Genomic DNA, 22,765 nt, shown 5'->3' with positions numbered 1-22,765 from the left:
TTACTGAACTTTCAACCTACAGTAACATCCGCTGTTTCCGAATCGACCCGCCCCCCTCATCGTTCTCAGCGAATGAGGCCACAGGAGGGCCGGCTGTCTGGAGTCACGGCTACACCGAAGCATCAGGCGTCAAGAACAAGTGAGTATCTTAATAGATAAATGCATATCTCTTATGTCAACTTGAATATTTCAGTAAAGTGTGTAACTTCAGACAGTTCTTGGCTGTGTTGTGAAGTGTGCTGTTTGTATTGCACAGACTGTGTGTGGCGGCACTGTCAGTGAACAGTTTCTGTGGCAGCAGAGAGGCTCTGTACGGTGTATTTGATGGCGACAGGAATGTGGAGGTGCCGTATTTACTGCAGTGCACCATGAATGACGTACTAGCGGAGGAGCTATACAGAAACAAGAGTGAAGAAGACTACATGACCAACACTTTTCTGGTCATGCAGAGGTAAAGCAAACTCATCCAGTACTGTCTGCACAATCGATTGTCTACAGAAACATGACTGAATGAAAATGCACCTAGTGATATCGGCATGGAAGGAAGATTGAGAAATACTAATATTTTCTTCTCTGCTGTACAGGAAGTTAGGCACAGCAGGGCAGAAACTAGGTGGCTCGGCAGCACTCTGTCACATCCGTCATGACCCGACAGACCCGGCGGGCTGCTTCACCCTCACTGCGGCGAATGTGGGAAAGTGTCAGGCGGTGCTGTGTCGCAACGGCAAAGCGCTTCCACTGTCACTGCTGCACAACATCAGTATCAAAGAGGAATACAAGCGCGTGCGGCAGCACAAAGCTATCATCACCGAGGTAACACTACAGATGGGTCAACTGTGTAGACCTTAACATTAACGGAGCTCACGGTAGTTCTGTCTTCAAATGTTTAGAAGTTATCGTTAAAAATCAGTACGACTGTGGAGAAAATGAATTGGAATTTTACTTGTGGAACCTGACTGTTACACTCTATTATTGAACATGAAGCTTAACAATTCAAAGAGTTAGATTTAATCACCTAAGTACAAATTTGAAAGGAAATAGAACTGAACTGACAACATTCCATCTCTCTCTTTAATCAGGACAACAAAGTGAATGGAGTAACGGACTCCACACGCATCATGGGCTACTCGTTCCTCTATCCGGCAGTCCTGCCTCGCCCGTATGTCAACACGCTCCCGCTAACACCCAGAGATGAGTTCTTCATCCTGGGCAGCAGAGGTCTCTTTGAGGTCCTGGACCCCAGCGAGGCAGTTGAAGCCATACGAAAAGTGCCCGACGCGCTGGCAGCCGCCAAGAAGCTTTGCACGTTGGCGCAAGCTTACGGCTGCACGGACAGCCTGAGCGCTGTGGTGGTGCATCTCAACATTGCTGAAGATTGCTGCTGCTTTTGCTGCTCGCCGTCCTCTGAGCCAGGCTCTGCAAGTCTCCATCCACCGCCGCAGCCTCCACCCAGCCCCGGTCCAGGCCTGTTCCCACCCTCCTCCACCGGCATGCCTCCATCCTCCTGCAGCGAGATCAGTTCTGAGGTCAGCGCTTCTGAGATGAGCTCTGAAGTGGGTTCCACTGCATCCTCGGACGAGCCCCTGCTCCAGGACACTCACCTGTACCTTCATGCTCAAAGCCACCCGTCACAGCTACAGCAGAACCCACGCCTGCCCTGCTGCATGCTTCACCTTGCCCCCAACACCACCAGCTCTTTCCAGAGGCAACTCTCCAGTGCCACCTTTTCCAGCGCGCTCTCGGACAACGGTCTGGACAGCGAAGACGAGGAACCCATCGCTGGTGTCTTCTCCAATGGCAGTCGAGTGGAAGTAGAAGCTGACGTCCACTGTCTGGGCCACCTGCTACCACCTCCGCCTGCTCCACCCTGCACCCCTGAAGTTCCAGAGAAGGTTTCGGAGCCTGTGCCGGAGGTACTGAAAGAGAATGACAAGGAAGAAGCACAGAAACAAGGAGACAAAAGCGGGAACCCTGCAGGAACAGACGCATGGACGAAGACCTTGGGGAAGCAAAAAGGAAACGGCTCTGTGGCGCCACAGGAACAGAGCCACAACTTGATTGAAGTGGCAACCGAAGCTCCTTCGAAAAAACCAGGAGGTTATTTCACAGCTCCCGCTCAACCAGACCCTGACGACCAGTTCATCATACCACCAGAGCTGGAGGAGGAGGTGAAGGAGATCATGAAACAACATCAGCAGGACCAACAGAGACCAGTCAAGAGTGAGCGGCCAGTGGACTACTACGACACACCGCTCTGAGACAGCACTCGCCGTAGATTACTGTGAGGTGACCACTTAGGAAAGGAATAGCTCACACAAATATAAAATTTTGGTTATCATTTGTTCACCCCATGTCGTTTATAACTCGTATGCTGGTAATTTGTCAGTGGAACACAACAATAGAAGTTTAACAATGACAATTTTTTATACAATGACAGTTCATAGTGACCACATCTGTCAAGCTAAAAAAACACATAAGACTTAAAAAGTACTGTACCTTATATCATAAATGACTACAGCTTTACTATTCCAAGTCTTCCAAAGTCATATAATAGCTTTGTGTGAGGAACAGACCAAAATTTAAGTCATAATGTGAAACCCAAAGTGTACCTTGTTTAGATGCGAATGCTAGGCGTCTGCAGACAGGACTTGTGATACAAATTTCGTACAGAGTGCTCGCACTTAACATGTGCTGCCCGATTGTTCTAACCATGCATACTCTGAATGCGTATGCACCTGGAATTATTTGCACGAATTAGTGGGTCCAAAGGGTGGCAACACTCACAATTGAGCCATTGCTTTCACAAAGAAGTGCAATAAAAAATGGCCCAAAACAGATTTTGTTCTACTGTTGGTAATAACCGAAGATTATGCCCCATTTTTTATTCTGGTCTTGATTGTGGGGTGGGCACGAGCTTCAATAAAGGGCAATATTTTTAGTGAATAACAACTTATATTTGACACAAAGATTTTGAATGGCTTCAGAATCATATTCTGCCCTGTTGGAGCTTGACAGACGTGGTCACTGTAAAGATGTATGGAAAAGAGCTGTGTAAAGATTCTTTAAAAAAATCTTTTCTGTAAAAATAACTGCAGATGGGTTTGACATGACATGAGGGAGAGTAAATAATGACAGAATTTAAATTTCTGAGAGAACACAGCACTCAGCACAGTATCCAGTCAAACATGCTCTGCAAGAGACCAATACGAAGCTATGAATCATCTAACACGCTAACATGTCAGACCTTTGATCTAAAAGGTCACCAGACTGGATCAAACATGCAATGTATGATGCCACTTCCTGCCAAGTCAACCAATAAAAACTCAACCGATCCCTTTAAGAGAACACACAAGAGTGACCTGTGCTCGACCGTGCCTCACCCGTTCAAGATTTTCACTAGCGTTTTAAGAGCAGTTCACTACTGATTACTGACTGTTTAACATTTATTTACCTTAAACCGATAACTATATAATTCAACACTAGTATTGCAATGTGTCTTTACCAATGACGAAACTATGAATATTTTGATTTTTGTTTTTAGTTACCATATCTTTTATGCGAGAAAAGCTACGACAGACTTTTTAAATCGATTTAAAAAAAGAAATAAAATTGCGTTAACGTAAATTGTGTTGTACGGTACACACTAGTAATACCACGATTAACTGTTGTAGATAGAGCACTTAAAGTAATACTGTGTCTCTTCAGTAAATCAGGGCTTCAGGCCTCTATAAAAACTAGAAATTTAGTGGAAATTTGAAAGACTAACTCCTAGGAGTTGCTTACTCTTTTATGGTGACTTCGTCACTTTTTTACTAATCTTCTCTGCGAGAAATGGTGATTTTTTTTTTCTCTCTCTCTTTCCAATGATTGTAAATAAGAAAAATATTGTATACCAATGCTTTTTAAGGGAACTACGTGTGTAGAAAAAGATGACCATTCATGCATACATGCCAATAGAAGTATATGTATCAGAAACATATACATACACCAGATGGAAATGAACTGCGCATTATGACATTACTCACTGATTAATGAGCCTTACACACACACAACTCATCCACATCACACCAGCATGACTGTCAAGTCCTGTAATGCAAACCAATTTATCTGTAAGCAATTGTTCTCCATCCGACCACTCAAAAAGTTCCTGGTTTGTTATACAGTAATAAATCTTTAAATTTATGATTACAAAGCAGCTTGTCTTGTGGTGCTTTCTAAATTGGGTGTCTTGGAAATTGTGTTTTTAAAGTTCAGTTTAAAATCTTAACCATTTCATTAGGAAGGCTAGGGTATGTTTATTATGATTAGGGCTGTCAGTTGATTAAAAGAAATAATGGAAATATTTACATGCTATGCCAATTAATTGAATTAATCACATTGATCAGCATTTGCCGTGAAAAGCCCCCAAATGAAAATAGTTCAAAGGATGAATGCAATTACTGTCTAGAATAATTGTAACGTTTTATATTATAATAATGCACACAGGTTTTCCACAACCATTGGTGTCATTTATGGGTGGGATGGGTAATTTATGGGTGGGATGGGTAATTCATCATCTCCAGTTCTTGAAAAATTACCAAAATTGGTCTATTCTATGGTGTAAATGTCCATTATGTTTTTACATTTTCAAAAATGTCAAGGGAAAATCTCCTATAGTAATAAATGCACCTCAGCCACAACATGACATTTTTTTACAGATCTCTTGCAATCAATAATTTCTCTTGGCTCACCCACCCACAAGTTTCTGGTAAAGACAAGTCAACTATAACTAATGTAGTCGACAATATCAGCCTGAAGCCGACTAGTTGCTTTCCATGTGATTTACAAAATGCGTCAGTTGGAAATACAGCAGGTGGCAGATTTCCAAAACATAGGATGGCAGAGAAAGACTTATTCATATTAATAAGCAAAGCTCTAGCTGATTTGTTAGGTTTAGGTTTTAAGGTATGGTTATAGTTTTTCTGACCAGTCAGGTAGTGCTTTCCTGATGAATATTACTGAATCATTAAATAAGTTATTGCTTTACTCATGAATGTGGATTATAATGGCGCCGCGGATGGCCGCCTCGGTGTGGTTCGCTCCTATTCTTTTGTTGTTTTTGTTTGTTTGTCCTGTGTTTAGTTATCTTTAGTTATTCCAGTCAGTTTTACCAGGGATGAACTGCTGAACATTTGGCAGCATATACCAGACAATCTTTTCCCGGTTTTTGAATATTCAGATGCTTTGCTGGACATTTTAGTCAGAGGCGCAGCTTTACTGTTCAAGAGACGCAGGTGAGGGAGACGAGCAGGCGTGCTGGTCAAGCTCTGTCGGCGCGGCTTTTGAACAGCGCTGCCGAGCATTCATCTAGCGAATCTCCGCTCTCTTCCTAACAAAACGGACTAACTACATCTCACCTGTACAAACAAGGACTTTTCAAACTCTGCTGCCTTGTGCTTCACAGAAACCTGGCTGAGTGAAGCCATTCCGGACAGCGCGTTATATCTGCTGGGCTTTCAGCTGTTCAGAGCGGATCGCATCGCGGATTTAACGGGGAAAACGAGAGACGGTGGAACATGCTTTTACATCAATGAAAGTTGGTGTACAGATGTAACAATGTTAAAGAAGATGTGCTGTTCTAATTTGGAAGCGCTCTTTATTAACTATAAGCTGTTCTACGCCCCGCGGGAGTTTTCCTCATTTATTCTGGTGAGTGTGTATATCGCGCCAAACGCGTGCATGAGTGCCGCGCTGCAACAGCTGGATGATCAGATCACAGACACGGAACAAAAATATCCGGACTCAGTTATTATTATTCTTGGGGATTTTAACAAAGCAAATCTCACACGTGAACTGCCCAAATACAAACAGCACATTACATGCCCCACTAGAGACAGGAACATACTGGATCACTGCTACACAACAATAAAGGATGCATATCGCTCTGTACCTAGACCAGCTTTGGGACTCTCTGATCACTCTCTGGTTCATCTTCTTTTAACCTACAGACAGAAATTAAAATCAGCCACGCCTGTAGTAAGGACTGTAAAGAGATGGACCAATGAAGCAGAGCTGGAACTACAAGCCTGCTTTGATTGCACGGATTGAAGTGTTTTTGAGGCTGCAGCCACAGACCTGGCCGAGCTCACAGATACTGTTACATCATATATCAGTTTCTATGAGGATATATGCATTCCTACTAGGACTTGTTTAACATTCAACAACGACAAACCATGGTTTACAGCAGAGCTTAGGCAGCTTCGTCAGGCCAAAGAGGATGCTTACAGGGGTGGGGATAAAGTCTTGTACAATCAGGCCAGGAACACACTGAATAAGGAAATCAGAGTGGCCAAAATAAGATGCTCTGAGAAGCTGAAAAACAAGTTTTCAGCTAATGACCCTGCATCAGTGTGGAGTGGCATGAAACAACTTACGAATTACATGACTCCTACCCCCAACCCTTTGGTGGACCAACAACTGGCTGATGACCTGAATGTGTTCTACTGTAGATTTGAAAGGCCCAATATCACACCCCACACCCGCTCTGACCTTCACTTCAGACAAACACCAACAAATCCTGCAACCCCCCTCCTCCCCATTCCTGATACTCAACCTGCACTTAAGATCTGTGAAGAAGAGGTGTGCCATGTCTTTCGGAAACAAAAGACTAGGAAAGCTTCAGGCCCAGATGTTGTTTCACCTGCGTGTCTTAGATCCTGTGCTAACCAGCTGGCCCCCATCTTAACAGATCTTCAATAGATCACTGGAGCAGTGTGAAGTCTCATGCTGCTTCAAACGCTCAATCATCATTCCTGTCCCAAAGAAACCACAAATCACAGGACTTAATTACTACAGACCTGTCGCCCTGACATCTGTGGTCATGAAATCATTTGAGAAACTGGTGTTGGCCTACCTGAAGGACATCACTGGACCCTTTCTAGATCCCCTTCAATTTGCTTATCGAGCAAACAGGACTGTGGAGGATGCAGTCAACATGAGATTGCATCATATCTTGCAACATCTGGACAGACCAGGGACATATGCAAGGATCCTTCTTGTGGACTTCAGTTCGACTTTCAACACCATCATCCCAGCTATTCTCCAGAATAAATTACACCAACTCTCTGTTCCCACGTCTATCTGTCAGTGGATTTCCAGCTTTCTGACAGACAGGCAGCAGCTTGTGAGACAGGGGAAATTCACTTCCAGCACCTGTACAATCAGCACTCGTGCCCCCCAGGGATGTGTGCTCTCCCCACTACTCTTCTCCCTCTACACCAATGACTGTATCTCCAAGGACCCCTCTGTCAAGCTCCTGAAATTTGCAGACAACACCACTGTTATCGGCCTCATCCGAGATGACGATGAGTCTGCATACAGAAGGGAGGTTAAACAGCTGGCTGTCTGGTGCATTCAAAACAACCTTGAGCTCAACACGCTAAAAACGGTGGAGATGATTGTGGACTTTAGGAGGAACACCCCCCCCCCCCTCACCATTCTAAACAGCAATGTGGCAGCAGTGCAGTCATTCAGGTTCCTGGGCACTACCATCTCACAGGACCTGAAGTGGGAGACCCACATTGACTCCATTGTGAAAAAGGCACAGCAGAGGTTGTACTTCCATCGCCAGTTGAGGAAGTTCAACCTGCCACAGGCACTGCTGATACAGTTCTACTCAGCAGTCATGGAGTCTGTCCTCTGCACTTCAATAACTGTCTGGTTTGGTTCAGCTACGAAATCTGATATCAGAAGACTACAAAGAACAGTTTGGACTGCTGAGAGGATTATTGGTTGCCCCCTGCCCTCCCTTCAAGAACTATACACTTCCAGAGTGAGGAAAAAGGCTGGAAAAATCACTCTGGACCCCACTCACCCTGCCCACTACCTTTTTGAACTGTTGCCTTCTGGCTGACGCTTCAGAGCTCTGAGGACCAGAACCGTCAGGCACAGGAACAGTTTTTTCCTGCAGGCTATCCATCTCATGAACAGTTAAATTGCCTCATTGAGCAATAATTAATGTGCAATACACAGTTTAGTCTTTTTATATTTATCCAACACATCCAACCTCTTCTGCCATTACATTCTCTTGCACTGTATATAACAGATTTGTATTAGATTTGCACTACGTATATGTATGTATGTATGTGTGTCTGTGCATATATATAAATATATATATATATATATATATGCATATATGTGTATGTATGTATGTATGTATGTATGTGTATATATGTATGTATATACACTACCGGTCACAAGTTTTGAAACACTTGACTGAAATGTTTCTCATGATCTTAAAAATCTTTTGATCTGAAGGCATATGCTTAAATGTTTGAAATTAGTTATGTAGACAAAAATATAATTGTGCCAACATATTAATTTATTTCATTACAAAACTAAAATTTTATTTAAAAAAAAATAGTTTTTGAAATTGATGACTTGGACCAAATAATAAAGAAAAGCAGCCAATAAGTGCCCAACATAGATGGGAACTCCTTCAATACTGTTTAAAAAGCATCCCAGCATGATACCTCAAGAAGTTGGTTGAGAAAATGTCAAGAGTACATGTCTGCAAATTCTAGGCAAAGGGTGACTACTTTTAAGATGCTAAAATATAACACAGTTTTGATTTATTTTGGATTTTTATAATCACAACATAATTCTCATAGTTCCATTTATGTTATTCCATAGTTTTGATGACTTTACTATTATTCTAAAATGTGGAAAAAAAAAAAAAAATTATAATAAAGAATGAGTAAGTGTTTCAAAACTTTTGACCGGTAGTGTATATATATTAGGGATGGGCATTTTGATCATTTTGTCTACTCGAGTACTCGGACTAATTACTCGAGTACTTGAGGGGCGATTACATGTTCATAACTGTATATATAATAACATGTCTGACAAACTGTTCCAGTGTATCGTCTATTCATTATTATAGGCTGTTTTAAAATAATATGTTACAAAATGTACAAAAGATTCAAAATATAATGCATCATATTTTATCATTATGTGAAGATTCGCTGTCCAACTCTGAAAGAATGTGCCCAACGCACGTCTGTCTGTTCTTCCTTCAGGTTACCATAGTAATCTTAGTAAGCCTGCACCAGTTTATTTAGTTACTGTCTGAACCGTCTATTTTCAAAAAACAGGAGATGCCATAACCATTGCGTTTTTAATATGCGTGTTAAATTGAAGTTCAGTTTGAACACACTGCATTGTGTTCCACTTAGCTGCGCTCTGTGTAGCTGTTTGAAACACTCGCCTGCTGTATATGCGTTGCTTCAGCACGTTGAGTCCACTGCCACAAGCACCTGGTGTGTGTGTGTCCCCAAATGTTCACTCTTGTGAGGAAAGCCGCGATGCTCTGTATTGTTGTTTCTGTGATTCATGAAGCATTCCATTCAGAATTTCCACCTTTCAGCTGGGGAAAGTGAAACGGAATGTCACTTTATATTGTATATCTAACATGGAACCTCGTGCAGAAATCTTCAACTCCCATTTCGTCGAGATGCAGGTGCGTGTTACTTCACGCAGGGCAGGGAGGTTTACGGTCAGTGACAAACATTACTTTTATTAAATAATATCCATTAACGAGTCAAAATTCATACGTGAAATGATAATAAAACGTGTTTAGCAAACGTTTTGCAGAGACAGGCATTCAAAACACGGTTAATTACACTCTATTGTTTTTAATTATCGTAAGGATAGCATTGCAGTGTTGTATCAGTTTGGTTGCTATGACACGTTTCTGACAATCAATGTACTCCTCAAAACCACAATGTAATCAATCTCAAAATTAAAAAAATAAGCTCCCTCTTTGTTTGTGTGTTTAGTTGTCAGGTAATTGTCACTGGATTTCGAATTAATTGAAAAGTCACATCATGCGTGATCACTATCGATCATCGTTTTCATGATCGATCATTGCTGTCATGTCAGAGTACTCGAGTACTCGTGCCCATCCCTAAAATATATATATATATAAGTCTTATTGTGTATTCTATATATATATACTTTATTTTCTATTCATTTTTTATTTATTATTATTATTATTATTATTATCTATGTCTTGTTGCTGTTTTGTATTGTTGTGCACTGGAAGCTCTTGTCACCGAGACAAATTCCTTGTATGTGCAAGCATGCTTGGCAATAAAGCTGATTCTGATTAATATAAATTACTCTTCCCCTGCTATCCTACGTTTTGGAAAATTGCCAGCGGATGTGGAGGTCGATGGCTCTGCACTGCAAGAGCAAAGTGGCCTTTAAATATAACGGGGGAAAAACTAGTGCTATGCATAACCGTTTAAAAAGGCACCCACTAATGCTAGTTTGTTATTTTCAACATGACCAGCACCTTAATGTATTTGGACATCTGACCTGGTTGCCGTTCGCTCCTTCAAGAATTCGGCGACTGTGAGAAAAGCGCTTTGTGGCAGCTGGGGCGTGGTCAAGCGTCCGTCCTGAGAGAGAGAAAGCGGTGAGATCACTTGCACCTGAGCTAGATTATGTGTAACACCTGTCTCTTAATTCCAGTGAGCATGGGGAGAGCGGCATATAAACAGCCACGCCACCAGCAAAGAGGAGAGTCTGGCAAAAGGAAGGCCACGGCGTTTCTGAAGCTGTTACGTTTAACCTGTTATGTATGTGAAGCTGATGTGTTTAAGTGACTACGTGCCCGTGAAGCTGATGAGTTTGTGAAGTTGTAAAGCATTGAAGTGGCTGATTAAAAATCCTACTTGAGCCCGGTAAAACACCGAGGTAAAGTCAGTTTTAAATTCGACATTCGTTGGTTATTCGGATTCTCTTACCCGCGCTATCTTCAGTCGACAATCTTACAAAGATGTCATTAGCACAATTGGTTTAAAGGGAGTACAACTATACTATATGGGCATAAAAATTGGATTCAGAACAGTCAACGCTTGGTGTGACTGCAAAATTATGCCTAAAATTCTCCGATGCGCTTTGACTGCCTAGCAGATGTAAGGGACCGTCTGGAAACTCCACCCACTACGCTAAAACATAGGAGATGTCCATTCATTCAATGGATGTACATGGGGGGGAACCAAAAAAAAAAAACAGTGAAATACATTTTCACATTCGGAATGTTGTAATAACTTCCCAGAGGACAGACTGACTTACTACAGTCAGATCAATTATATAAGTACAGTAATCAATTATCTTAGAAAAAAAAATCACAAATTCACCAAAATGATATTTTCACATTCAGAATGTTGTAGTAACTTCCCCGAGGACAGATGGACTTACTACAGGTGAGATTACAGTATGATCAAAGTACAGTAATCAATTATTTTAGGAAAAAATCACTATAATTCAAAATATTTTCTCATTCTAAAGGGTGTAGTAACTTCTCAGAGGATAGATGGACTTCATACAAGTGCGATTATTACAGTATTTATAACATGAGTACAATAATGAATTATTTTAGAAAAAACATCCACCCACATAATTATTGTGCTAGTGTCTTCCTTTCCCCTTTGAATTTATACTCTGCCTGTTATTTAGCTTTTTGCTAGATCATCATGTGTTAGATCATCTGCTTTCTGTCTTCCTGTTACTTGTTCAGGGAGTTTTGTATGTTCCTTGTGTCTCTCTGAATTAAGGCTTTTTTTCATCTGGTTTTCTGCCTCCCTGCCTGTTGTGACCAATGCTACTTTATGTCTGATAAACTATAAATTCAGTTCTGTTCTCCCTGCTCTACCCATGAATGGCTGGGCAGTGACAGCCCAGAAAAGAAGCATACAATGAAATTATTACTTCAAATGAAAGTAAAATTGATACACTTGATGCAAATGGTCCTGACTGAAACGACCATAGATAAAAACCATCGTATCCCTTAAAATCTCTAATGTCACTCAAAGCCAATTAATAAGCAACGACTTCTTCAGTTATTTACTGAAATAAAATGAAAAACACTGCAAATTGACTTGCCTGTCACATTCTTTAAATAAGATCCCAAATTAATTTAAAATAGTCTTACAGAAGGAATAAAAATATAGAATAATAGCAATACACTTTTTTGGTGGAAAATGTATGAATTTGTTATACATTTTGTTAATGGAAATGTAGTGAATATACCTAAGTTTAGAAAACAATTTATGACAGCATTAACATAACTTGGGGATCATTATAAAAGAGTTTTTGAAAAAATAAAAAGCATTAAAAAAAAAAACTTGTTACTGGGAATTATCAGTAATATTATTGTCATGTTTTAATGTGTTTTAAACATTTTCCACCATGTTTATTGGTCATGTCTCTTCATTGGTCTATGTTTATGAGTCTTGTTATCAGTTCTGTTTCATCATTAGTTCTTGTTTCATTGCCTTATCATGTTCATTAGTTTAGTCTCGTCATTGGTTGTCTCTGTCATGTGGTTACCCCATGTTCATGTATTTAAGCCCTCATGTTTGCCATTGTCTTTTGTCAAGTATTGTTTTGGTGTAACGTTGTCAAGTATGTTTGTTTAATTTACAATTTGTTTCATCCTAGTTGTAAAGTCAGAGCACATCAAACTCTCTCAGAATCCGTAATCCGGCCCCTTTGTAGAATAGAGAAAAAAATGTTGGCCCTCGCCCCCTTCAAATTTGCCCATCCCTGTCCTACAGTGTTCATCGCATCTTTTCCAAATTTGGGTCAGATCATCTTCAGCCCATGCTGGCCAAAATTTATTAAAAGCTTTTTGATAGTTCAAACCATTCTTGTGTAAGGTATCAACAAATTTCATGGCAAGATGTCAAAAAGGCTCTGAGGTTGCATCTCAGCAATGATTTAGACCAGTGTTTCTCAATCCTTTCGTAAAGTACCACGAACACTACACATTTTAGATGTCTCCTTTATCTAACACTCTTGATTCTAGCTATTAGTTAATTATTAGTGTGCTCTATGATCTGAATTCATGTGTCAAAGTAAACATCCAAAATGTGTAGTGTTACTCCATGAAAGTATTAAGAAACTTTGATTTTAAGTATTGACATTTCAATCTGGTAACGGCAGCACCTTTTGCATCTGTTAGTTTTCTTCTTTTGCCACTGATAGAGGACAGCTTAAACTTATACCATAGCTAATTTTGGGTCTCTATCTCTACCCTCTAGTGCCACCAACAGCTCAAAGTTGCACTCATGTTTATGCTAATAACTAGAAATGCACTGATATGGAATGTCTAGGCCAGGGATGGGCAACTTTGATGGACTTATCTCATTTGCATTGTCTACATTTGCAACAGACAAACACACAAATGAACAGACAACATTTTCAACCCCACCTCATAAAACAGCTTATAGGTATTAGTTAAAATCGAAATATTATCATCTATAACAATACTGGATACAAGAACATAACATTTCAGTGCATTAATACAAAACATATTAGCACCACAACATATGCATGGACCGAAAAGTCCCGTGCTTCAGAGAACATTCTCTCTATTTGCAAGATTTTCAACAATCAGTCAGGCATATCAATCGCACATTTCTTCAAAGTTTCTCCCTCTTATAACAGTGCAGTGGTGGCTCAGCAGTTAAGGCACTGGGTTACTGATCAGAAGGTCAGAGGTTCAAGCCCCAGCACTGCCAAGATGCCACTGTTGGGCCCTTGAGCAAGGCCCTTGACCCTATCTGCTCCAGGGGTGCTGTATCATGTCTGACCCCAGCTTAGCTGGGATATGTGAAGAAAAAAAGAAGTTCACTGTATATGTGCAAAACATATAATGTGTGTTATAAATTATTATAACAACTTTTTCATTTTTCACAAGCATGAGTGAAACAGCATTAGATGTCTTTGGTGATTCCCACACTGTCATGGATTTCATAAAAACTTCTGATGCCTTTTACCCTTGTATTTTATTTACCCTTTACATCTGTGAGGAGAGCAGCTCTGGTGTATGTATCTCTCATACTGTACGCCTCTTTGATCACTTGATCAATGGTGTATTTGCAAATCAAATTGAAATCTTTAATGACAGATTTCGTATCCAGGCAAACAAAAGACATGGGTTCCACCTGCGTACATTAACAATAGCGCGCACTATGTCGCTGACAAGCTGAGGTCAAATTTAGCTCAATTTACCTTTGCAAGTGTAAGATGTTGCATGCTAGAATCCTAGAGTGATCAGCAGGTCTGCTAAGAACAAGCGACCTCTTCTGGTCAATAGTTGTAATAACATCATAAACTGAACGCAATCTTTACATAATCTCTTTTTCAAAGAAATAAAATCAATCTTCAGTCAACCATACAGAGGGCCATATACGGGCCACCAGTTGCCCATTCCTGGTCTAGGCCAATACTGATAACCAATAATTCACAGTTCACTGTGACCAATAACCATAATATTTTTTTTTTTACATTTTCATTTTTAACCTGGAACTTCTAATTCATTTGAAGTTACTCACTTGAGAAATAGGTTTCATTTAAAAGCTTTGAATTTGACTTGACAATCTTACCACCTCTTAAATGCTCTTAAATTTAAGGTTTGGCTGATTTAACATGAACCAGAAATATGCCTATATTACAGATGTATGCTGGTTTAAATTAGAAATAAAAGAAAATGCACTTGCATAATTTATATATTGCCCATTTATATGAGTGTTTACGGTAATCCTGATGCATCACTAACAGAGAGAATAATGAAATTTTAACAGTAGTAATAATGCATAAAACCGATGAGATAAATTAACAGCATGTATTGAACATGAAACAACAAAACATAATACAAACCCTAATCTCTGTAAACATGGTGTAATATTTACACCCGTCAACCACAACATTAAAACCACCTGCCTAATATTGTGTAGGTCCCCTTCATGCTGCCAAAACAGCGCCAACCTGCATCTCAGAATAGCAAACTCAGTAAGGCCTACAGTAAGAGTTGTTGATTGGTTTTTTAAAACCATGGCACTCTTTGAGCTCTTTTCCATCGTCAGGCTGAACGGTTCTGAGCACGGCGATAAACAGTTCCAGTAGTATTTCCATATGAGCATGGTTCTGCATGGTGTGAGTACAAACCTTTCCTGGCCATGAATAGATAACTGTGCTCAGGACAGAGAACCATTCAGATGGAACGTCTTAAAGCCCAAAGTATACTTCGATTTTGATGCCAACGCTCCAAGTCTGCGTACAGTCAAACGTCAAAGTATACTCCATATAACTGTGAGCGCATACAGAGGCAGTTGGCACATGCGTGCTACGACTGCTATGAGACACTGGACTTTTTCTTTACAGGAGTTTAGATCCATAAAGATGTATTTAATATTCCTTCAGACACGAGTTATATAAATGGAGGTATCTCCTGACCTCCCACACACGTGCTCTTGACGTGCACATCAACTGTTGTTGTTTTTACCTTTATCTCCTGTTGTGTAGCGGTGTTCTTCTAGCGCTTGTTCCTGACAACGGCTTAAATGTGAGTGTTGCCAAGTTGTGGACACACTACTTAGTGCAAAGTATTCCAGGCACATGCCCATTCTATGCATTCAAAGACGTGCGGTTCGAAAAATTGGGCTGCGCTCATTCAGTGCTTGAGCACTCTGCTGATGACGAGATTTGCATCACGCGTCCTGGGCACAGATGTTTAGCGTTCACGTCAGACCGAAGTATCCACAGTTTTCCTGAGCAACCACTGGGCGGCACCTTAATGATCCTAAATGCCTGTTTTCTGATTCTGGTCTTGAGACGCAATGTAAAAACTACCAAAATGAGCAATGTAGGTGAAGAAAAACAACCATTTAAGTTGTTTTAGAGTAAAAATGAATCTCAGGTTCAACTTGTGCTGTTGTTGGCTGTCATAACAACAGTAACTAACCTCGGACCATTTCATTTACACACTCAGGTGAGGCACTGTCAATAAAAGAAATGGTAATCTCGACTCTGTGAAGTATCAGCACTGTACTTAATGTAATACCTTAAAAATTATATTACCTGCTGTATAATATACACCGAAGCAAGTGAAAACACTGAAGATTGGAAATTGAAACCTGTTAAATCGTGGACAACTTCCGCGTACAGGAAAAAGGTGGATACTTTGGGCTTTACTGATGTGGCAACTCTTGATTGGTCACTTGCAGTCCATTCTAATCCTGGTTACGCAGCACCACAGCCGAATAAGAAACCGTATCTAGGCTCACTGGCACTGTTCAATTCAGGCCGACATGGTACAGCAACGAAAACCGTCCAAATTGATGGTGGAAAAGCAACTTTTTAGTCATTTCGAGTTGTCTCGTAATACGTAGCAAGCCTTTTCAGTTCTCCATGCATCACCTCTGAGAGCCATGATCAACAAATTTATATTGATGAAGCTATGGATATAAGAATGTAAAATAGACTGTTCTTGGCATTGTTTGAGAAATGCTACCACACACATACTTTATTTAGAACTATTGCTACTCCCCAATATACAAGGATCCCTATGGCATTTTAGACCAACACACATATTATCTGAACTAACACTTCTCTTGAATTTCCTTTGTTAACATTTGCATATTGCTCTTTTTGAAAAAGATTACATCCAAGTGTTGGACATAAAGGTGAACTGCTCACTGTGACAACTTTGGGCAAGCCTTTTTTAAATGTTTTCCTAGATTACCATATCGGTTGAAAGTCTTCCCACATGATGGGCAGAGGTATGGCTTCTCACCAGTATGCACTCTTTCATGTGCTTTCAGGCCTGATGACTGAGTGAAACTCTTTTCACAGTGTGAACACTTGTAAGGTTTCTCACCAGTATGGGTCCTTTGGTGCACTTTCAGTTCGCCAGCTCTGGTAAAGGTGCTTCCACACTCAGTGCACACATGAGCTTTCACACCGATGTGTGTTTTCAAATGGTCTTTAAAACCGTTCTGCCATAAAAAACTCTTTCCACAAAAAGAACACACATAACGCGTATCATCTTCATGAATCCTCATGTGTGTCTTTAAGTGAACTGCCAAGAAGAACGTTTTATCACACTGATCGCATTTAAATGGTCTTTCTCCAGAGTGAGAGAGCAAATGAGTTTTTAGATTGCTCGCCTCTGAAAATCTCCTGCCACACTCAGAACATTGATGTAGTTTCTCTCCAGAATGAACTTTCATATGCCTTTTTAGGCTTCTTTGATGTGTGAAACTCTTTCCGCAAAGCATGCATTTGCAAAGCTTCTCCCCACTGTGAATTTTTACATGTTCCTTAAGGCCGTCTTTTTGTGTGAAACTCTTACCACATTGAGGACAGGTAAAAGGCTTCTCGCCCGTGTGAATTCTTATGTGCCTCTTGAGGTCTCCTGAATTCGTGAAACTCTTTCCACACTGAGAGCAGGTGAAAGGCCTTTCCCCGGTGTGAATTCTAATGTGCCTCTTCAGTTCTTCTTGACGTGTGAAATTACATCCACACTGAGGGCAGGTAAAAGGCTTCTCTCCAGTGTGAATTCTGAAGTGATCTTTAAGGCTTCCTTTACATGTAAAACTCTTTCCACATTGAGGACATGTGTACGGCTTCTCTCCAGTGTGAATTCTCATGTGATCCCTAAGGTGTCCTTTACGTGTGAAACTCTTTCCACACTGATGACAGGTGAAAGAACTGTTGGCTTCTGTTCTCAGAGTTATTTCTTGTGATGAATTATTTTCAGTCTCTTCGGTAATGAGGTTTTGAGGCTCCTGATACTGCTGTTGCTCCTTCTTTAGTTGAATTTCCTCTTTCACTTTAATCAGGTCTAAAATGAACGTAGTACATAGAGTCAAAAAACAATTCAAGTGTGACAAAGTGAAATTGACTCTGAATTCTGATGAGCCATGTGACCACACACTGTATATTAATAATACATTATGTTTCACGTCGTGCCTAAAAGGGTTTCTACATGACTTACATTAGCATTGCCGAATACATCTGGAGTAAACCGTCGGCGTTACCACGTGGGCTTTTGTGCACCTCTGTCAAACGTTGCGCGCCACTTAAAGTTCAAATAATCTTGACCTTGTTGCTGCTGACCTTTTCGAAGCGTGAGCCAAGGATTACCGGCCAATTTGCATATAGGCAGTGATAGGTTAAACTTAACGTGATTTTAACACAGGTTTTTGCTTCAGTAATGTCTTTTAGAGTAGCTGGCTATAAATCAACACCAACAACAACAAAAATAAAACTGCCACAATTTAATAAGAGATATCAATTGTCTCAATTTCTTTTTATTCATAAATATTTACCTTATTGTTTCAGGGAATGGAGTTAAATAACTACATTAAATTCACCAAGAACATTCTAAGACTTCAAATATATACGTTTTCAATTTGGCTACGCACACCTTCCACTTTCTTGCCTGGCAAACTTTTAAAATCCTACTTCTGTGAACTTGTAAAATCTGCAATGCTTCTTATGTGGAATTCACAGAGGCGATTGACACTGGAGTTAAGTTGTGCGTTGACGTGAATCATGTGAATGCCCCTTAAGAACACCCCTTCAGGCCTATTTATACCAAGACTGAATATTTGTTGTGAATGACCATTGTGAACGAGATTTTGAATAGAAACAATCGATTCAGGAATCAAATCAGGAAAATCAACTGCAGACTATCCAAAGGTTTTTTTGTTTTTTTTATGTCTGATTTTTTTTTTTTTTTCATTCGGACTGTGAAGAAAACTGACTGACCAATAAGATACAAGTTTTTGTCATTTTCCCAGAGTCGCTGCTGCTGCACAATTCCAGCGTGTTAAGGTGCGGTCACACACACAGTTGAAGTCAGAAGTTTACATACACCTTAGCCAAATACATTTAAACTCAGTTTTACACAATTCCTGACATTTAATCATAGAAAACATTCCCTTTCTTAGGTCAGTTAGGATCACTACTTAATTTTAAGAATGTGAAATGTCAGAATAATAGTAGAGAGAATTTTTTATTTCAGCTTTTATTTCTTTCATCACATTCCCAATGGGTCAGATGTTTACATACTTTGTTAGTATTTGGTACCATTGCCTTTAAATTGTTTAACTTGGGTCAAACATTTTGGGTAGCCTTCCACAAGCTTCTCAAAATAAGTTGCTGGAAATTTGGCCCATTCCTCCAGACAGAACTGGTGTAACTGAGTCAGGTTTGTAGGCCTCCTTGCTCGCAAATTTTCTATTGGACTGAGGTCAGGGCTTTGTGATGGCCGTTCCAATACTTTGACTTTGTTGTCCTTAAGCCATTTTGCCACAAATTTGGAGGTATGCTTGGGGTCATTGTCCAGTTGGAAGACCCATTTGCGACCGAGCTTTAAATTCCTGGCTAATGTTTTGAGATGTTGCTTCAATATATCCACATAATTTTCCTTCCTCATGATGCCATCTATTTTGTGAAGTGCACCAGTCCCTCCTGCAGCAAAGCACCCCCACAATATGATGCTGCCACCCCCATGCTTCATGGTTGGGATGGTGTTCTTCGGCTTGCAAGCCTCATCCTTTTTCCTCCAAACATAACGATGGTCATTATGGCCAAACAGTAAAATTTTTGTTTCATCAGACCAGAGGACATTTCTCCAAAAAGTAAGATCTTTGTGCCCATGTGCACTTGCAAACTGTAGTCTTGCTTTTTTATTGCAGTTTTGGAGCAGTGGCTTCTTCCTTGCTGAGCAGCCTTTCAGGTTATGTCAATATAGGACTCATTTTACTGTGGATATAGATACTAGTCTATCTGTTTCCTCCAGCATCTTCACAAGGTCCTTTGCTGTTGTTCTGGGATTGATTTGCACTTTTCGCACCAAACTACGTTCATCTCTAGGAGACAGAATGCATCTCCTTCCTGAGCAGTATGATGACTGTGTGGCCCCTTGGTGTTTATACTTGCATACTATTGTTTGTACAGATGAACATGGTACCTTCAGGCATTTTGAAATTGCTCCCAAGGATGAACCAGACTTGTGGAGGCCCACAATTTTTTTTCTGAGGTTTTGGCTGATTTCCTTTGATTTTCTCATGATGTCAAGCAAAGAGGCACTGAGTTTGAAGGTAGGCCTTAAAATATATCCACAGGTACACCTCCAATGACTCCAATTAGCCTATCAGAAGCTAATTAGTTAATTAATTAATTAGTTAAGCTGCTTTAAGGCATAGTTAACTACTGACCCATTGGAATTGTGATATAGTCAACTAAAAGTGAAACAATCTGTCTGTAAACAATTGTTGGAAAAATTACTTGTGTCATGCACAAAGTAGATGTCCTAAATGACTTGCCAAAACAATAGTTTGCTAATATGAAATCTGTGGAGTGGTTAAAAATGAGTTTTAATGACTTCAACCTAAGTGTATGTAAACTTCTGACTTCAACTGTACCTTTGCATGGCGAAATTCCGCGGTCGAAATACAGTCATCTCAATGGGAATCTGTGTGATAGATTTCCGGTAGCGAGGACTTTCCTTGCACTGATTTCGCCTCGAATTCAAATTTAGTGAACTTTGACAGGCGGAGTTGCCACACTGACCAGTAGGAAGTTGCTTGGTTTGGCGGTGACCTCTGAGTGGGAGGTGCTTCGTACACAATTACACTGAATATTCACAATGGACAAGGATATAATTTTAGTGGTGATTTGCTTTTTAACTTAAGTCTCTCTGAATATAATGTGTAGCATTAAAAAGAGGCTGCTTGACAGTTATATTTTTGCTGGTTTCACACGTGCTCAACATCCGTCCACACCATCTTCGCTCACAGAATTTCGCCATGGCGCTGATCAATCAGCAAAAAAACAAAAAACACAAGCATTCAACGTGCAGCTGCTGATGCATTTATTTTGCTCACCCCCCAAAAATAAGCTATTTAAAACAAAATGTTTCCCGTTCACTGACCCTTTCTATGTATTACATACTTAAATCCAGTCTTTATTGAAAGTCCACTAATAATTAGAATTGTGCATAAACAAAGACACCGGAATGTATTTGTGTACTCTTTCACTCGTCTTGTACACAAAAATACTGAATTTAATGCAAATATGCAGTCATAACTGGATATAAAAGATATGAACACTTCAGAATATTTATGTAATGTGCTGACACCTCATATTTTACAAGAATATTTCTGGTGTTTTGCTTAAAATAAGCCTACATTATTATTTAATATGTATTTTCACAACTGGACCTTGTGTAATGTTATCATGGCAATAAAAATAGCAGTCAGGTTCAGCAAATCATTTGGACTACAAACGTAGTAAATTACTGCATATAAAGACTAGGTGTTTTAGCCTTCTACGAATGTAGTCCAAATGAATTGCTAAACCCGACTGCTATATTTATTGCCAGGATATATAAAACAAGTACGCTGCTCTTTTTCTAGTCATGCACAAGAAACTGTCAAAGACGGTCATCTGACTCTGTAATGTATCAGCACTATAGAGCCAAAAAAAATAAAAATAAAAATTTAGTTGGAAATTTGTTAAAAAATCTAAATAAGGTAATATACACATCACATTTTCCACTAAAAACATATGCTGATTCAAAATCACTGAATCTTGGAACACTTCTGCTTTTAGGAAGAAAGGTGGAAACACATTACTTCATGTGTATTTTAGCACTGTACCTTGTGTTATATTATCCTGGCATAAAAAGGTGCAGTTGGGTACATACACTCGTAGTAAAATAAAAATAAAGAGACAGGACAGAGGAAAAATTTGCAATGGCGCTCTTTACTTATATCACTCGCTCAAAAAGACGCTATTCCTCAAAATGCATCTAAAACATGTAAGAAACAATTAAACAGTTATGCTAAATTAGATACACGTTAAATATATCATGCATTGCGTTGACAGCTCAATGCTGAAAGGTTCGTGTGGTTGAACTAGAATACTTTTTCTACATTTTGTAGAATAGCGCCGCCTACTGTACAGGTGTGAAATTGATTTTCATTTTACTCGTTTCTGTCTTTATGGAAACGGACCTTTCGTCTCCGTTTCGTTTCAGATTTGGTCTTAATAGGCCTTTACCCGTGACTTACTGCTTTATTTGATGCGTTTTCCATGACACTGTTCTCTCACACGATGTTCTGTTAAACTGCGTTATTTCACCTGATCTGCCCGAAGCTTTGATACTTTAATGCTTTCCAGCAGCCATAAATGAACGATCCAAAATAGACACCAACCTCTTTTTAACTCAGTCTCTTCACTTTTTACTCTGCGTGGTTCTGGATCACTCATGTCGTCACTCTCCTCTTTAATAAACTCCATCTGTACAATATTATATTCCGCTGATTTCAGTTGTTCCAGCTGGAGTTTTCCCTGCTTGTTTGGAAACGGGTCTTCGTCACGTTTCAGATTATGATAATCAATGGCAAGAAAATAGAAGGCAAAATAAATGACTCTGTTTCTTACTCACAGAAAAATAACACTTCTAAATGTTTCGATTTCCGAGAGACCAAGTATCCAGTCAGCACCACAATATTACATTCGCTCATTACCCGTATTATGCTGTAGGGGTACATTTGTAAATGAAAGAACTTTTGAACGTTCTGTATTGTTTTAGATACCTTAAACGCTAAAGCGCTCAAAATCACAAACCTTTCCTCAGCCAAAATCAGACGCGGCGCAGCAAAATGACATCATCACAACAACGTCAACAAGCCTTTCGAGGAAACAAAATAAAAGTCTAACGTTCAACCACAGTCTAAAATCACAAAATTTATTGGAAATAAAACAAAAATGTATACAAATAATAATATACTTAAATACGCGTAAGTTTCCCAGCTTGAACCAGAAACCAGCATTACCATGTTCCAAAACACACCTATGTCCTACATATAAAACAATGGGATATATGTAAACTCAGATAGCCTATAAGTGGAAAAGTGTT

The 22,765-nt window shown here is 39.8% G+C and overlaps 2 protein-coding genes across 2 annotated transcripts in view; one reads left to right on the top strand and one right to left on the bottom strand.

Annotated features, from left to right (window-relative positions):
• LOC127440709 (PH domain leucine-rich repeat-containing protein phosphatase 1-like) overlaps window positions 1-4,192 on the top strand; it is a 67,772-nt gene extending 63,580 nt beyond the window's left edge. The window contains exons 14-17 of the mRNA XM_051697454.1: window positions 23-139; window positions 257-451; window positions 585-813; window positions 1,080-4,192. Of these exons, the coding sequence (XP_051553414.1) occupies window positions 23-139; window positions 257-451; window positions 585-813; window positions 1,080-2,258 (1,720 nt within the window). The 3' untranslated portion in view covers window positions 2,259-4,192. The remainder of the gene's footprint in view (window positions 1-22; window positions 140-256; window positions 452-584; window positions 814-1,079) is intronic.
• Window positions 4,193-10,456: 6,264 nt separating this feature from the next.
• On the bottom strand, window positions 10,457-22,503 carry LOC127440811 (gastrula zinc finger protein XlCGF57.1-like). The gene is made up of 3 exons (XM_051697739.1): window positions 22,292-22,503; window positions 22,059-22,194; window positions 10,457-17,674 (listed from the first exon to the last, which is right to left on the bottom strand). Exons 2-3 carry the CDS (start codon window positions 22,141-22,143, stop codon window positions 16,524-16,526), a joined length of 1,236 nt encoding a protein of 411 aa, XP_051553699.1. The 5' UTR covers window positions 22,144-22,194; window positions 22,292-22,503; the 3' UTR covers window positions 10,457-16,523.
• Between the last annotated feature and the right edge of the window lie 262 nt (window positions 22,504-22,765).

Source organism: Myxocyprinus asiaticus, chromosome 5 (assembly GCF_019703515.2).
Source record: "Myxocyprinus asiaticus isolate MX2 ecotype Aquarium Trade chromosome 5, UBuf_Myxa_2, whole genome shotgun sequence".
Lineage (NCBI taxonomy): Eukaryota > Metazoa > Chordata > Actinopteri > Cypriniformes > Catostomidae > Myxocyprinus > Myxocyprinus asiaticus.
This window is presented reverse-complemented; position numbering and strand designations above follow the sequence as displayed.